Source organism: Trichechus manatus, unplaced genomic scaffold (assembly GCF_000243295.1).
Source record: "Trichechus manatus latirostris isolate Lorelei unplaced genomic scaffold, TriManLat1.0 scaffold00005, whole genome shotgun sequence".
NCBI classification, from domain to species: domain Eukaryota; kingdom Metazoa; phylum Chordata; class Mammalia; order Sirenia; family Trichechidae; genus Trichechus; species Trichechus manatus.
Window position 1 is genome coordinate 7,461,105 of NW_004443941.1, and position 17,962 is coordinate 7,479,066.

Here is a 17,962-nt window from a genome sequence, read left to right on the forward strand (position 1 = left end):
GCCGCGCGTGCGGCAAGGGCCCACTCACAATTTCATCCTCCACGTCCCGGTTGAACTGGTGGATCTCCTTGGAGGCCAGCAGGTTATGCTTCCTTTCGTTCAACGGCTCCAGCAGCTCCATGAACTTAGTCTGCACGGTGAGGCGCTTGCTGTCCACCTCGTCTGTGCTCTTCCCCTCCTGGCTGAGGGCCTGGGCCTGGCTCTGCAGCTCCTCGATCTCCTTCTTCCGCACTTCCATCTGGTTCTCCAGCATCTGGGGGCGGAAAACAGATTAACCTCGCACCACACGCGCGGGAGACACCGCCCTATCTGTGTTCGACGTTGGCCAAAGGGAAGGCTGAGGGATATGAATTTATACAGCACAGCCCACGAAATGGTTCTAATGGCTATCACACTACCATTTAGCCCTCCACTTCAACAGCTGATTATTTTTTTAAATCCCCTTTTAGGGTTTTTAAACTTGGGAGTAATACTCCAGTTTATGCAGGGACTGGGGAGGGAAACACCAGTGGAAAACAAGAATTATGGAACCGCCGAGTCTACAGCCCCCAGACACCCTGCTAACTCAGAAATGAAGCCACTCCCAAAGTCCACCTTTCAGCCAAAGATTAGACAGGCCTATAAAACAAACAATAACACCGACGTGCTTCTCAATCAAGTATACGAGGCCAAACAGGCAACACCCGCCCAAAAGCCAAGCCAAGAAGGGAGGAAGGGATGGGAAACGTGGATGAATGGACACAGGGAACCCGAAGGGAAAAGAGGAGAGTTCTGAATGGACACGGGGAACCTGGGATGTAAAGGGAAAGGGGAAGAGTGCTGACACATTGCACGGATTGCAACCAATGTTACAAAACAACTTGTGTATTAACTTTTGAATGTGAAACCAACTTGCACTGTAAACTTTCACCTACAGCAAAATAAAATTAAAAAATAATTTTAAAAAAAGTGTTATAGGAAAAGGACAGTCTTCATTTGCCTGTCAAGAAGCCATAACAATGTTGGAACCCAGTTTATCACCAGATAGAGTAAGGCCTCCAGGTTTCAGCTCTCTTAGGCCAAAAGGGTGGCTAATGCTCCCTCAATTCAGTCAGAAAGCTGAAAGACTCTCTTTGTACACACTGAACAATCATCCAACAATATACAAATGGCTTAACTACATGGAGAAGCAGTTGACGGAGGAGGCAAAGGTGCCCCGCTCTGGGAACACCATGCTGGGTAGACCATACATGGACAGCTTATAAACAAGGGGCTCAGAATCTGGAAGTAGACTAAGTGACTCCCTTCCTGGGTAGGAGAGGGAAACAGTGCTGACTGAAAACCACCCGTGGAAAAAAAACCTATTCCGTGCATAACTTGACGAGCAGAGAAATCTGCCACTGACTTGCTCTCTCGACCTCACTGGGTCCTGTTTTCTTGTAAATTCACCTGCCCTTAGAGCCACTCTATCATGATGCAAAAAACTATTAATTTCTTTTATTATCTGTAAAGTACCTTGAACAACTCAGATAACTGTCACATAACCAAAACCACTGCTGTCAAGTCGATTCTGACTCATAGCAACCCTACAGGACAGGGAAGAACTGCCCCATAGAGTTTCCACATCTTTCTCCCGTGGAGCAGCTGGTGGGTTCAAACTGCCGACCTTTCGGTTAGCAGCCAAGTGCTTTAACCATTGTGCCACCAGGGCTCCTTACTGCCACATAGCTGGATGTCAAATAGCAAGGTATGCAAATAGGATTACTTTCCTTTATGCAAAATGCAAACTTGAATAAAATAACATTCCTTAACTGTCAAACACTGATAATACCTATCAGCTAGGAAGAGGATAAAAATTACTCCCATGGACAGACACCCAATACTTCACAATATTTCAGTATCTGTCCCGTTGACTCTGGAAATGCCCCCTGATGCTGTCAGAGAAGCCACTCTGCAGGGTTCGAATCCCTTCCCAGAGACCGCGGGCGCTTGGGCACATGGTGGTGAGCGCAGGAACAGGCCCAGGACGGGGCCGCCTCGCCCACTTGCCTGCTGCTTTTTCAGCAGGATGTTGACGCTGGTGAGGTCTTTGCCGTAATCATCAGACTGAATCTGACTCTCCAGGCCATGCAGCCATTTGTCCAGGTCCGCACAGCTCTGGGTAAAAAGCTCCGCCTTGTTGGCATCGAAGAGCCGCTGGGCCTTGGTCTGGGTGGTGGATTCAAGGACTTCCCACATTTTATGTAAAGCGGTGAGTTTCTCCTTCACCACGGCTTCTGTCTCGGGCTTTTCTGAAATGAGCTGCATTCCTTCCTGAAAAACACAAACCACAGCAGTTAGAAACTAACAGTCTGCAGACAATGAATGTCACTGTGAACAACAAACCTAACGTACCTGATCCGTGAGTTACCCGTTCATTCACCCCACACGCACGTGTGCGCACACACGCGCGCACACACGCACACGTATACACGCACACGCGCATACACGCACACGCGCACACACACGCACACGTGCACGCACGCACACGCGCACACACACGCACACGCGCACGCGCGCACACGCGCACACACACGCACGCACACGCACACACAGTCTTTCCACATGAAGTTCACTGCTCAGGAAGATCAACGACGGCCAAGCCTGTGCACATATGGACTTCACAGAGGCTGAGCGGTGAGTGCTCGCCGCTCGCTGAAATTCCTTTACAACTGGAGCAACGGGACCTTGCACGCTAAGAACTTAAGCCTTCGACCCCTCCATTCCACACCCCCCCCCACCGCCAAAGAAAAACCTCATAACACAACATTTTAACAGTTAAGAGTCTGATAATGTTATAAAAAGTGTGAAGGGAGAGATGTGGAGAGACATGGAGAATCTCACGCCGAGGTTCCACCATGCTGTACGGGGTCGCCCTGTGCCAAAATAATACGTCCGAGCAATTACTACAGTGCCTGACTAACAGCAGTCCCAGGAAAAACGGAAATTTTAAAGCACAGGATTTTTTAAGTACATAATGTTTTTAAAGTTCTGTGCAGCTGTGTGTGATAAAGCTCCCTCACAAAGCGACCCACGTTCACTTGATGAAGACTGTGGGCACCTGTCCCACAAGCTCACAGCCAGTTCCCTGCAGGACGAGAGGCACGACAGAGACTGAACCCCTGGTGTTCACCGTCAGATAAATCAACAATTCTGTACCACCTGCTCAGGTTTCTGCTTTTCTCCCCTCTGTTGGTATAAAGTCAGGAATCGGTATGTCAAAGTGGGACAGCTAGGGGCTGTGTGACTTTTGTTACATGATCAGGTATGACTCAAACACGGTGGCAAACATGCTAAATAAAAAAGAGCCCACTGAAGCGTTATTCACAGTACTCAAAAGGTGGAGACAACCCAAGTGCCCATCAACAGATGAACAGATAACGTGTGGTATATCCATACAATGGAATATTATTCAGCCGTGAAGAAAAATGAAGTCTGATAGATGCTACAATACGGATTGAACCTTGAAAACATGCTATGTGACATCAGTAAGACACAACGGACAAATGTTGTATGATTCTACTTGAATGAAATATCTGGAAGAGGCAAATGCATGAGACGAAAGATTAGAGGTTACCAGGCACTGGGGGAATTGGGGAACCGGGTGTTATTGCTGAAGGAGTATTATTAAGTTTCTATTTACGATGATGAAAAGTTTGGAAATAGACAGTGGTGATGATTGTGTAATACTGCGAATGTAATTAATGTCACTGAACTGTACACTTAGAAATGGTCAACACTTTTACAATAAAATTAAGAAAGACAAATACAGGAGCTTGTTCTCACCACGGTCACGCCACTGAACAGGATTCCCTATTAAACAGCTCACTCACCTTCTCAATTTTGTCAAGCCACTCTTTGTTGGATGCAAGTTCTGCCATAAACGCTTGATGTTTTAACCATTTACTGTGCAGATTTCTGGCTTCATCGTAAGACATGTCCTGGGCTGTCAGCATCTTTTCATTGATCCAGAGAGACAGCTAGGGGAAAAAAACAAGTCAGGAAGCCTTCAGAGGTCGTGATGATGGACTTCCCTCTTTCTTCTGCCTAGAAAGGGTTGTGTTTGTGTCATGTTTCCATGTCAACAGACAACCAAATTAACATTACGACTCTGACCTACCATGACAGCTATCCGTTCCACGGTGGCTGCACCTGGAACCATGTGAAACCCGGAGGTACAAAGGCTCTCACATGCCAGCTTTCAAACTGTTTGAAAGGCTGGTGTTTAAAATTCGGCCCTAACCAATTCAAGTCACCATCATTTTTCTTTTCTGAACACCTGTGTCAGATACGCCACGTTAATCGTGACTGACTCTCTTTTACTCCATTTGGCAATCTTTCTTTTAGTTTTCTTAAAGGAAAAAAACAAATCTACTCTTTCACTCCCTCCTCCACAGGCAAATCCATGGGAATCCCAAAAGGCATGAATAACTTGCTCACTGTGGGGTAAGGCAACAAGGATGCTCTTTCACTGTTTCCCTCAAGTCTCAGTTACCCTCGCCTCATTTTCTCTATCTTTATTTCCCTAAAGAACCTTCCATTCAGACCAAGAACACTTCACAGGACTTGATTTTGAGACTCAACGTGTTTTCCTGGACCTGAACTCGGGAAACCACAGAGAACCTGCCCAGCCACTGACAGATGAGATGGAGTTCTCTTCTGAGGCTCAGGGGTGGGAGTCAGCCAAGCACCAGGCCCTGGGCCCGCTTCTCCTTCGGCTTTTACCAAGATTCGGTCCCAGTTCAGTACGGCCTGCCTGTGACCAGCCAGAAGGCCCACAAAGGAATGCAGAGTCGGCCCAGCATCAGAAACAAACGTCTTCAGGAACACGCCCCTTCTTCTATGTGACCACAAGAAGCCGTGTTTACTGTACCAACTGCTGTCCCTATAATCGGCACCCGGACCCCTTCGTGATACTGTCTCCAGAGCTTCAGAAATGGCCTGGAAAACCAACAGGAAATCCTTACAGAACATTCCCAAGGCCAGTCACAGTGCTCTGGACACCAGAAATTTGTTTAAACAACAGAAAGGCTGTTCCTTGGAAACAAGGTCAAGGAGAGGTGATGCAGATCACGGGAGCACCCCAGCTCTGAACATGGGCGAACTCCAGGCACCATGTCCACCTTTCTCAGGCTATTCATCACACCACGGGACAGAAGGGGAGCTGAGAGCAAAAGGTAGCAGGGTCCTCGATCTCTGCCTTTACTGAAGAAAAGACTAGTATATCTCATAAAGCTCTCTGTAAGCAAGTACCACCAACTGGTGACACATCTACCATACAAAAAGGATTCTCTGTATTTCAGCTATCAACATCTGAAAAACACCATGGCCAGGCATTCAATCTGGGGGAAAAAGGCCAAAAGGAAACCAAACGATAAAGCTTTTCCCTGTATTCTATATGCACACTGAGATTAAACACAATAGAAGGTACTTATTGAAAACGCCAAGGACATTCAGATATTTTCTCTATTCATAACCAACTACACAAGGAGGACTTTCTGTTTTTTTTTTTTAGGAAAAAAAAAAAAAGGGCGCTCCATAAAAACCAGAGGCTTATAACCAAATCTGCTGTTTGCTGAACGCATCAGCCTACAGATAAAGCATCCCGCGCGGCAGCACGACGAAACGGGCCCGTGGACCGTGCTAGCTCATCAGCCCTTCGTCGGCATTCTGCCACCAGAGCTACAGTCATTATCTGTGGGCATTTACAAAGGTCATCTAAGACTATTCTCTGCAGAAAAGAACGCTGTGCAGATCGCAAAAGGATAGAGACAATGCTTTGATCACTGAATAAAGCTACCAGCAAAGCACTGAACTCACCATCCCTGTGCAGACATGCCTAATCACACCGCCCTTCTGGAAAAATTAATTAAAAAAGAAACTTTCAGAAAACAGGAGGTGTACTGTGAGGGAATAAAACGAAAAGCAATGTTTTTTAAATCATTCGTTCATTTTTCAGGATCCTGCATTACCATAGTACAAAAACTATGATGCTCTTTGTATTCCCGTCTATAACCGGGAACAGGTGGATCCTTGTTCATTCCCATCGTGGTGCTAATGCAATACCTGTCCCCACCCAGGTGGTGGTTACTGGGTGGCCCACAAGGGCAGATCTCACAATCCAAGTCTCTGGCTCCCTGATTCTTGAACAATACCAAAAGTCAGGACTGGTGCCAGTGGGTGTAGAGCCGATTCTGACCCATAGCAACTCCACAGTGTCAGAGTACAACCGTGCACTATACGGTTTTCAACAGCTGATTTTTCAGAAGCAGATCCTTTCTTCTGCAGTGCCTCTGGGTAGACCTGAACTTCCAACTTTTCGGTTAGCCGCTGTGTTAATGGTTTACACCACCCAGGGACCCTGAAAGTCAGTAACCGTATTAAATTTGACCTCTGGGCGCTCTGTAAACACCTACTGGCACAACAGATGGATTTTCAAATGTAGGGCTGCTCTGCACAAGAACTCCATTTGTGGAGATTCTGGCTTAAAAGGGATGTATTTTAATGAGGCTGAAAGTTTACAGCCAAAGAATACAAAATTGGCTGTATGTCTACACAAAGTGTTTTACCCATTGCTGTCCAGTGGATTCAGACTTACAGCAACCCTACAAGACAGAGTAGAATTGCCTCATAGGGCTTCCCAGGAGCAGCTGGTGGATTCTAACTGCCAACCTTTTGGTTAGTAGCCAAGCTCTTAACCACTGCATCGCCAGGGCTCCACACCAAGTGTTTCAGTGCCCCCCAAATGGAGCTGAATTCAGTCACTAGGCAGAGGCTGTGTGTATATGCTGATGCAGGAGACGTGGCACCCCCGCCCCCAGAAGATTCTCAGGTTGTACTAACTTTGGACAAGGCTCATGGAGAGTCTGGCCGAACAGGGGAAGAAAGGATAAACCAGGGGGATTTGGCACAGCAGGCACAAGGAGACCTGCCCATAAATCATCTCTGCAACATAAGAAAATCCCAGCCAAGAAGGACTGAGCCCTCGGGCACTTGTAACGGACAGTGGAAGCCACTGCTGTGTTAGAGAGTGATCTGCTTGTAACCAAGGATGTTAATTTGAAACAAAAGGGGGGAAAAAAAGCTAAAGATCTACTAAGACTGAACATTTCCTGTGACATCACTGGGCAGGACTATCGTTTGTCTACTTACTTTTTCCACACACTTCTATTTATAAATCCTTAACTATGTGAGTGGAAAACAGGGCACTGGCAATTTCAGATATGACTGGGTTTCTATCCAGGGCTCCCCTTGTCCACTCGCCTCTTGCTAATTTCCTGGCATTCTTTCTCTTCGCGTTAGCCCTGGCTTCACCAGGGTGTGGTGAATGGATTTCATCTCATTCACTTGTCCCTTAAAGCAAGGGTATGGGATCCCAGTGAAGTCCTCCTCACTGCCAGGAATATGGCCTGAGGTTAAATCGAGCCACTGGTGGTGCTTCAAGGGAAGGAGCAAGGTGATACAAGGACCGAGCCTGCAAACATCCCCTGATCCCCTTCAGTCCCTCCAATGCTAAAGGGCCACTCGGTATTTATTCATTGCAGCACCACCGGCAACTCTGCACAGCTAGATTTAAGATCCCATTACTCTCTTCGGCGGCCATCGAGCGCCATGAATGCCTCTTTAAATGAGCATGCTATTTAATGGTTGTTAATGCTTGGATGCCACTTAGAAGAGGCATTCCTGCCTTCAGCCTGTCTGGCTCCAGGCAAATCCCCAGAGACCTAGATTCATCAACATCGTGCTGAAAGCTGACAGACCCTAAGCTACATAGTTCAGTGGCTTTCCTTTGTAAGGGTTAGCTGCTAGAACATATTGCAAGACTCGCAGTAAGACAGGAGCTTAATGAACATGAAGGACCTGCCACAGAGGACCTAACAGGCCTGTCATTAGAGCCACATTTCTTTAAACACAGCCGCGCGACTGCAGGCGAGGTGTTTGTGATGACCCAAGTCATTCTCTCAGCGCCCGAGCTAATACCGCCCCGCACACCCCACACCCCCGGGTCTCTGCAGCTTCCCTCGATGTCCCGCCTCCCACTTGCCTTCTAGGGGATTTGCTCTATTAAACCTGAGAGGACAGAGCCTCATCATCGTTCTCTGGCAGACAGAGAAATAAGATGTGCTCCAGAATTCATGCATAGAAGTCAGCTAGCTTCTTCTCTCCAGCTACCTTGCTGAGAACACTGGAGTTTTCTGGCCGACTCTAGTTTTCAAAGTTTGTTTATGCATGTGTTGGGGGGCAGGGGGACATGAAAAATATGAGAACCATCAGATGAATACCACATGTTAAAACTCGGTGTGTGAAATCAGGATTACCACTCTCTGCCCATTAGACCCAACTTTAAGGAGACTCAAAGACGGATATTTTAGAGTCTTAAGTGAGTAAGAAAATGTGTTTTTTTTAATCTGTTTCTCACCTGGTAGCCAGTTTTGGTTCCTTTTAAGTTCTTTTCCTTCCATGCCATTTAAATGGGACACTGCTTAAATACTTAAAATATAAAACGTTGTAGGATATTCTAAAACGGTACTGCCTAACAGAACTTTGCACTGTCCAATATGGTGGCCACTGACCATTTAAAGTGATGAAACTCAGGGGCTACATTTATCAATTTTAATTAATTTAAACTGAAATGGTCACATGTGACTAGAATATTATGGTGTAGAACTGGACAGTGCAGTTCCAGACCATAATATTCTACTACAATAATCTAGTTACTCTAAGTGGTAACTCGTAAAATGGAGAACAAACAAAATCCCCTATCTCCCTACCCCAAGTCAAATGGGAGATATGAATTTTTGGTTTCAATTAAGTTTACGATTCAAGGGGTGGCTATTTTGTCAAATGCTGGCTGGCTATCACTGGAGCCAGAACTAGAGGGATTTAAGGATGACGTACCTCCTGACAATCTTGCAGGAATTTCTGGAGGTCCCTGTTGTCCTTGAGGCGCATTAGAAGCTCACTGGCTGCCTCACGGTTCTTCCTGTGTCTGTGGTAATTAAAAAAAGAAAGGCAAGCAGTGAATCTTAAAATACAAAATTTGCAGCTCAATTCCTTCTCTGAGCTTCCATACACGCTGAAAGTTCGCTTACGATTCTCAATTATGTGGGGGAGTCAAGATAAATAAGACATTTTAGCATCCCCGAGTGCGTCATCCATGGCACAGGAGTGACCCTGCCCGAGCTACACAACCAGCCAAAGACACAGTCCAGCCACCTAGACAAACGTGCTGCTTCCTAATCTGGTACAAGGGAAAAATGAGCACGCGCTGTGTACAAGTCCCCATTTCAGGCACTGTGGGTGAAGCTGGTACTTGTCTTCCAAGAAACTGCCAACTGGCTGACAGAACACAGGCAGAACTAAGAATATGTATACAATCACATAATTGAGTTTAAATTAATGTGAACAGAGTCCTCCTGTCTTGAGAAAAAGACACACACACACTCACTCAGAAAGTAAAACCTCAGAAACGATCGTTTTTGGACCTCTGAGATCACAGATGCTATGGATTGAATTGTGTCCCCCCAAAATGTGTGTCAACTTGGCTAGGTCATGATGCCCAGTATTGGGCGGTTGTACACTATTTTGTCATCTGATGTGATTATTCTGTGTTGTAAATCCTGCCTCTATGATGTTAATAAGGCAGGACTCCATCTATAGGGTTAGGTTGTATCTTGAGTCAATCTCTTTTGAGATATAAAACAGAATTAAACAGAGAGGAGGAGAACCTCATCCCACCAAGAAAGAAGTGCCAGGAGCAGAGTCCATCCTTTGGACCCAGGGTCCCTGTGCTGAGAAGCTCCTAGACCAAGGGAAGATTGATGACAACGACCTTTCTCCAGAGCCGACAGAGAGAGAAAGCCTTCCCCTGAAGCTGGTGCCCTGAATTCAGACTTCTAGCCTCCTAGACTGTGAGAGAATAAATTTGTTTGTTAAAGCCATTCACTTGTGGTATTTCCGTTATAGCAGCACTAGATAACTAAGACAATATACATCTCCTCAACCCAACTCTTTATTAATAGATGAGGTAAACTAGGGTTCAAAGACATTAAAGCATAACACATTAAACAAAAGACTTGTAGGACCCCTGAGCCTGGGGATGAGAAGAAGAGAAACGGGGTTCTCATCCTCCGCTGTCAGTGCCCACACTGCGCACATGCAGAGGTCCCCGCACTCGCCAGCCAACTTCCTTCACGTGCCAGCAGCTCAGGTTCTCCACCAGCAACTGAGAAGAACACCAACGTGAATGTTGTTAAGTGCTGTGCGAAGGACTGCTTTGAAATGGCTCCCCCATAACGGGCACGAGCTGAGTGCACTGAGGAAGAAGGCGAGCTTCCTGACAGTCCCGGGCAACCTACTCAAGAAAGCCAAAGTGAGGGGCACAAAGAGTGGGGAAGGGACACAGTGCGAGTGAGGAGGTCTGGGTTTTCACTCTGATTCTCAGAGAAGTCTCTTGCTGCTTGTGCCTGGGTAAAGTCCCTCGCCAATCCCTGCGGCCCCTATGGCAGGGATGAGAAAGAAGACAAGGTCAGAACCTCCACAATGCCTAGAAAGGGTGTCAACAAGAGAGGTCTACCATGATGCCATGTGCTGCATGGGTGTCTACAGAGTGCCAACAAAACAAGTGACAACAGCAGCATTGCAGTGATCACCGGCCTGGGGAAGCGCAGGAAAAAGCTCCTACAGGTGCCGATGGCTATGGAAGGTCAGAATGAGAAATGGAGTATCACAAAAGGAAATACGACTGTCAGGTGGCAGAGCACAGTGGGGGCATCTTATTTTAATTTTTAGATATTTAAATACAGTAACTTTTTAACTTTTTTAGTTGAAAGGAATTCCATAGCATCAGGAAAAGTGGTCTTAATATGCTTATACCACTAAGACAAAATACAAAGATAGCAAAATATTTATTATATAATGCCAAATGGAAAGAGCTTAGGAGTATTCAAGGACACAAAAATGCCAAGCCACGTATTAGAAAAAAGTTAAAATGGCATTGTGCTAGAGGTGGGTTGAAAAGGTAGCAGCTTTTTTCCTCAAAATTTTAGACATTCTATTCCTTTGATAACAAAAAATAATAAAGGTCAAAGCCACTTGACTTCCCCACTAGCCTTCATCACAAACAAAAATATGTATTTTTAAGATTGTCAGTGAATTTGAGCTTACCCTTTTGAACCTTTACTTGACCAAGAAATTAATCATTTAAAAATGTGAGGAGGGAAGAAATGTCAAGAGAAGTCCTTGAAGTCCTCTACCCTCAAATCCCAGTTACTATTTCTAGGAGGTTTGAAAGAAATGAAACAAGAGGAAGGACACCTGAGATGGGGTTAGTAACAAAATGCACGACTCCAAGGCCTTGAATAAAAGATCTCATTCTCTTCCACAAAAGTGCTAGGAAACGCATCCTCGATGTTCATGGAAATAGTGAAAATAAAAATACCTTCAACCACCATCTGAGGAGAGTAGGGGAGAAATACAAACACACAGAATTTTCAATGGATTTCTTCTATGATCAAGTCTCAGGCATACCCAATGGGTTTCTGCTGAGGAAATCTTTCTCTTGTAGGGGGACTGTGAAGTGGGGAAAAACCACATGGTGGCTGGTGATTTAGGACCTCAGGTCCAAATGACATGGGTCTACAAGAGGAACGGTGAAGGGTCTTGGTGCGGTGTGCTGGTAGGAGGGAAACACGGCTATGCAGGCCGCTGAGGCCATCGCCAACTCAGGCGACCTCGAGAGCAATGTTGGCCACACTCACCGCTTACTCGTGGCACCTGACACCCCTCACGGGAAGAAGCTATAGGAAGATCTCTCAAGGTTGGATCATGGATCCAGCTGTAGGGAAGGACCTGGGAGTTCTGAAACTTGGCTGCAGCTTCCCACAGTTCTGAGAGTGCTCTCTGCTTGGGGCAAGGTTAAATCTCTTGGTTTATTTCCATCTCTCACCTCCTACTTCCAAGACTCAAAAGTTCCCTCATCATGTGAAGAAGGAGCTGGGTTTAACTCTGGTTCCTGTGAGCCTGAATAAAATTAAAAAACAAAACCCAACAAACGAACAAACAAAAACTCCAGTTGTCATGGAGCCAATTCCAACTCGTGACAAACCCGTGTCTGTCAGAGCAGAACTGTGCTCCGTAGGATTTTCAATGACTGATTATCCGGAGGTAGATCACCAGGCCTTTTAGATTCCAAGGCACCTGAATGGGCTCGAACCTCCAACCTTTCAGTTAGCAGCCGTCTGCATAACCTAGGGACTCCGAGTAAAATAGGCGCCTCAATAAACTGGTTGGTAGTTTTTAAGCTTTTTTCCCCCTATGAGAGAGAATGTTGCTTTATAAAGCTGTATCCTGTTCCTCACTCGCTCAGGACTGTGTGGAGCTGGAATTTTCCTTTTAGCCGGGAGCTCGGAGGTTCACACCACCTGCTTGGGCAGCAGGCTGCCACTCAGTCACAGGCACTCAGAGGCAGTGCCCACCCCACCCACATCTGTTAGGACTCAACACCTTTGTCCTAGTACTTCTTCTCTTCAATAAACTCAACAGTAACTGAAGAGACTTTGGGCCGCAAGCAGGTTACAATGATCTCGCGCTCCACAAGAACAGCTCCACAGTGGTGCCGGAATGGTTCTGGACAAGGGAATGAGATCTGAACATTTAGATGTTTACTTAGCTTGTGCACAGGACAACACCTGGAATGCAGAGATTTGGGTATTTTTATAATAACAGACAAGTATCCTCTGGGGTCAGTTTCAGATCTTGCGGCCTCTGGGGATATTAAGCCGTGACCAGAATTCGGTTAGCACCAGCAGAGAAAAACAATAAAACACCGTTCTCCTGACGAGGGGTAAACAGAAAGCACCCCCATCACCCTCGAGTCTCTCTCATGCTCAACAGCACATGACTCTCTCCTTTTTTAAAACGGAGAAACCCTAAGGCGGCTCTGGGACTGCAGCACCCAAGCTCCCAGCCAGTCAAGGGCTAATGTAAGTTTAAGCCACAAGTGAGGGCTGCTGGAATGCTCTCCGTCCAGGATCCTCCTGCCTTGACAGTATCACCTGCTTCTAACAGCCCCTGCAGCTGTGGCACTGGGGACATAAATAAACCGAGGAAGCACAAGGCAGCTGCAGGCCTGCCCACGTGCACGTGTCCTTAACGGCCAGGCCTGCCTTCAGGAAGCCAGCTGTGTCCACCTAACGCCACCAATGCTAGACAGCGTATTTACAAAATAACAGGACATTGAACGTTAGGAAAAAAGGTCATTATTTATTTTCTCGGTTAAGAATGTCTTGCCTAATCCTCTCTCTCGCACCCGTTTAAAAGGGTTTTGAAAACGACTTTCTTTTTTCTTTGTTTGTGGTTGTTTTAGAATCAACAAATATAAAATTATAATTAATACAAATTATGTCCTATTCCACAGCACCACCCTTAGAATATACAGCCTAGGCCCCGAATCAGTGAAAAAATAAGATTGGAGGCGCTCAAGCCAGGAGCTCAATCTTTAACGGGGAAAAGAATTAATCCTCCTCCCCTAACATATCCTAGGAACCCTGGTGGTGCAGTGGTTAAGAGCTCAGCTGCTGACCAAAAGGTTGGCAGTTTGAATCCACCACCTGCTCCTTGGAAACCCTATGGGGCAGTTCTACCCTGTCCTATAGAGTTCCTATGAGTCAGAATCGACTTGACGGCAATGGGTTTGGTTTTTTTTTTTTGGGGGGGGGTATATTTTAGGAATCCCTGGGTGCTGCAGACAGTTAAGCGCTTGACTACGAATCAAAAGGCTGGCGGTTCAAACCCACTCGGGGGTACCTCAGAAGGCAGGCCTGGTGATCTGCTTTTGAAAGGTCACAGCCTTGAAAACCCTTCAGAGCAGTTCTACTCTGTACACATGGGGTCGTCATGAGTCCGAACTGACTCGACCGCAACTAATGACAACAATAGATTTTAAGTGAACCTGGCCCAGAGTCCCAGGAGACCCTCTGGAACGTGGGGAGCCAATGGGTGCCCTCAGCCAGAGTTCTTTCTTTGCACTGCCCCTGGAGGCCAGAGAGGAGCCCTGAGAAACAGCTTGTCTCTAGATGGCATCGCTCTCACAACCAGCCACTGGGAACCAGGAAGGATCGGCTAAAACAGAGGCTGACCCAGGCGGGACAGACCAGGTGGAAGTGGCTGGCCCACAACCAGCCTGTGCCACTGTGTGTGAACCTGGCTCTGCCTCGGATCTCCTGCTTCAGTAACCACAGCAGGACGGGTGTTAGCGGGGAGGGTCAAAGGGGGTAAAGCAACCTTCAGCCAGAGAGAACGTCTTTCAGAAACGGGAAAGAAAAGCACCGTTATGGATGAACTGTGTCCTCTTCAAATATGTGTTGAAGTCCTGGCCCCTATTCCTGTGGATGTGACCTGTTTGGAAACAGGGGGCTTTCTTTTGCTGTGTTAATGACTTAATATCAGTGACGTCCGAGTTACAAAGAGCAGAACAGACACAGAGCCACACGGGGGAGGTGCCACATGAAGACAGGCACACAGCAGACGCATCTACCAGCCCGGGAATGCTGAGGATCCCCGGCAGCTACTAGAAGCTGAAACAGACAAGGAAGGACCTCCCCTAGAGCCACACCCTGAATTTGGACTTCTAGCCTCCCAGATGGGAGAAAATAAGTTCCTGTCACCCACTTAGGGTATTTTTTGTGACAGCAGCACCAGGTAACTGAGACAGGCACCCAAACCTAGAAATCTCCTGGCAGCAGAAAAACAGCCCTTCCTCAGACTACGAGGAAGATTCCATTCAGCATCGTCTGAGCCAACTGTCTAAGAAAAGCCAGATAACACTCGTTTTTACCTTAGTTAACAATTGTTCTGCCAAGTACACAGGACAAGCAAACCCCACCCTTCCCTCTGCCTCCAAGAGGCTTCAGAGGGGCCCCTGTGTGGATGCAGGTGAACGTGAGCTCAGCTGCGGAGGTGTCTGGGTCTCAGGGTCCCATTGGGCAACATGCTCTGTGTCAGCTCTCGAAGAGCATGGCTTATACCTGACAGCTACTCAGCATTAGGACTCACGTGGTCTTTGACTAGAATTAGTTTGTCTTTCCAGGTTCTGTTTTCTGTTGTGGACACCTGTGCATGTCCTATAACCACCACATTCTCAGGCAGCCACGTACTGCTCACTAATTTCCTACGACAGGTAGATTAAATACTGCTAAGTGTTCACGTTTCACCCACTGGGACATTCATACCCACACTCCCAAGGACTTCTGGCCAACTACTGACAAGTCTTTGAGAGTCCTCGAGTCAAGACTCCCTTAAGAATCTCAGAGAGTACAACTAGATGGTGCCCGGCTACCACCGATCGCTCTGACAGAGATCACAACAGAGGGTCCCAGACAGAGCTGGAGAAAAATGTAGAACAAAATTCTAACTCACAAAAAAAGACCAGACTTACTGGCCTGACAGAGACTGGAGAAACCCCAAGAGTATGGCCCCCAGACACCTTTTCAGCTCAGTACTGAAGTCACTCCTGGGGTTCACCGTTCAGCCAAAGATTAGACAGCCCCATAAAACAAAATGAGACTAATGGGGCACACCAGCCCAGGGACAAGGACTAGAAGGCAGGAGAGGACAGGAAAGCTGGTAACAGGGAACTCAAGGCTGAGAAGGGGAGAGTGTTGACAAGTCACGGGGTTGTTAACCAACGTCATAAAACAATATGGGCGCTGTTTAATGAGAGACTACTTGTTCCGTAAACCTTCATTTAAAGCACAATTAAAACAATAAATAAAAGAAGCTCAGAAAACCGCACCGGTCATCGATGGAGTCCACCTTCTCCTGGATGCGATCCGAGTTGATGTTGCCATCGCTCACCAACCTCCGGCCGGCTTCCACCACGGCATTTATCTTCTCCTCGTTGGCGTCCATGGTGGTCATGAAGTCTTCTTGCTTCTTAATAGCTGCTTCAGCTCCCTCCAAGGTGGTGGGCATTTCAGTGTGGGCCAAAACGTACTCCTGGTTTTTTTTTTAATTAAAAAAAAGAGTATGATATATCAAATACATCTCATTTTCCAAAGAACGAGAGAAATCTTCTTATGCTCTAGGCTTCTAAGCAACATACTTTACAACCCTTGCTTCATTACATTTGTATGAAATAATCTACTGAATCAGACAGAATAAAAATTTGGGGGGAAAAAAATCCAGCGGGACACCGTAAGTGACTAAACTACCCTAGTTAAATGCTCTAAATTCTTCCCAAAGTGAGTGAGGAAAGTAACCACAGCTCTGTGTGCCAGCCACCAGAGCCTGCCATGAGCCCCGACGGCAATAGCAACATACCCTTCAGACACTCTCGTGTAAGAGAGATCAACAACCCTGATGCTGGCGGCCATCCTCAGCCGTCTGTCTGCTCTCTGCCTTGTGCCATCAGGTAAAGACATATGAGTATCACTGACCCTTCTACAGCAAGAAGACAGAGCATTCAGTAAAAGAAAACTAAAAATCTTCACTCTATTTTTTAAGTTGGACTTGATAATACCTACCTCACAGAATGCTGTCAATTTGATGAGATATTATGAGGAAACACAAGGAACATGAGAGGGCCTCAAAGATGCTGAAAGAGAACCCAACCCGTGCTGCAAAGGCAAGATCCGGCACCAGTACCAGTTGCCATTAAGTCAATTTTGACTCACGGCAACCCCAGGGGCGTCAGACTAGAGCTGTGCTCCATAGGGTTTTCAATGGCTGATTTTTCATAAACAGATCTCCAGGCCTTTCTTCCGTCGTGCCTCTGGGAGGACTTAAACCTCCAGCCTTTTGGTTAGCAACTGAGCGTGCGAACTGTTTGCACCACCCAGATCCTGCAAAGGCAAGGCAGCTCCCCCTGAAAATCCTCAATTCCTGCCCTCCTTATGGATGGCTTACAATGCCTTAGGAGTCAGGAAAATCTGTCTCTATAAGCTATCCACTGAACTTAACACAGGTGTAGATTAAATCCACAGTCCCCGCCAAAATGATTCAAAAGGCCCAGTGCCTGCTCTAACTGGAAGCAAGCAGAGGTGGTGACGAACGTTACCTGGTTGTTGAGGAAGGCTTCGGCTTGCTTTGTGTCCCGGAGGAACAGCTGGTAGGCGTGCGACTGGGACAGGAGATTCTGCCTGTTCTCCCACATCTTGTGGAGCTCGTTCCAGCCGGTGTCCAAGGCCTGCAGCCTCTGCCGCAGGAACATGTACTGGGCGTCCGTCTGTCCCTGGGTGACCATCTCGCCCATGTCCCTCATCCTCTGGTAGTCCTCCTCGTAGTTGGCGATCTCGTTTTTGATGTTCTCGTGCTGCGTGAGCAGCTTCTCCGCCTCGGTCAGCGTGTTGGGCATGTCTTCCGAGGCGATGGCCGTCTGGGTCCTGGACAGCCAGGACTGGAAGTCGTCCAGGTCTCGCAGGAACTGCTGCAGCTTGCTGGCCTCTCCCAGGGAGGCCTCGCGGTTCTTCAGAGTGGTCTTCATCTCCTCCCACACATCGCTGATCTCGGCCAGCCGAGACAGGATGGCCTGCGCCTGGTCGGGGTGCTCTGATTCCAGCTTCTCCGCCTCCTTCTGCAGGTCACTCAGCTTCGCCTCGATGGCCACCAGGTCGCGTTCCATGCCCGTCAGCTTGCGCTGCAGTGCCATCACGCCGGCCAGGTCGTTGCCCAGGTCCTGGGTGGATTCGATCACCTTGGTCTTTTCCCGGATCCAGGATTTGGTCTCATTGCACTCCAGGTGGTAGTTCTGGATGCTCAAGGCAGAGAGAAGGGCATCCTTCTTCCTGTCGACCAGCTCTCTGAACTGGCTCCACCTGTGAACGTGGGGGGGGCCGAGACAGCAGTGTGAGAGGGGCTACAGCTGCATTTCTTTCCCACTCCAGCTTTCCGTAAACTACGTGCGTTTTGGAAAGTAAATGATCTCATTAGGTATGCAGACACCCAG

The 17,962-nt window shown here is 47.3% G+C and overlaps 1 protein-coding gene across 1 annotated transcript in view; it reads right to left on the reverse strand.

Moving 5' to 3' along the window:
* The window catches only part of SPTBN1 (spectrin beta, non-erythrocytic 1), a 153,577-nt gene that overhangs the window by 29,623 nt on the left and 105,992 nt on the right, over positions 1–17,962 (reverse strand). The window contains exons 15-20 of the mRNA XM_023734522.1: positions 17,075–17,831; positions 15,812–16,014; positions 8,917–9,007; positions 3,852–3,998; positions 2,029–2,292; positions 25–253 (exon numbers count right to left, since the gene is read on the reverse strand). Coding sequence (XP_023590290.1) covers positions 25–253; positions 2,029–2,292; positions 3,852–3,998; positions 8,917–9,007; positions 15,812–16,014; positions 17,075–17,831 — 1,691 coding nt within the window. The remainder of the gene's footprint in view (positions 1–24; positions 254–2,028; positions 2,293–3,851; positions 3,999–8,916; positions 9,008–15,811; positions 16,015–17,074; positions 17,832–17,962) is intronic.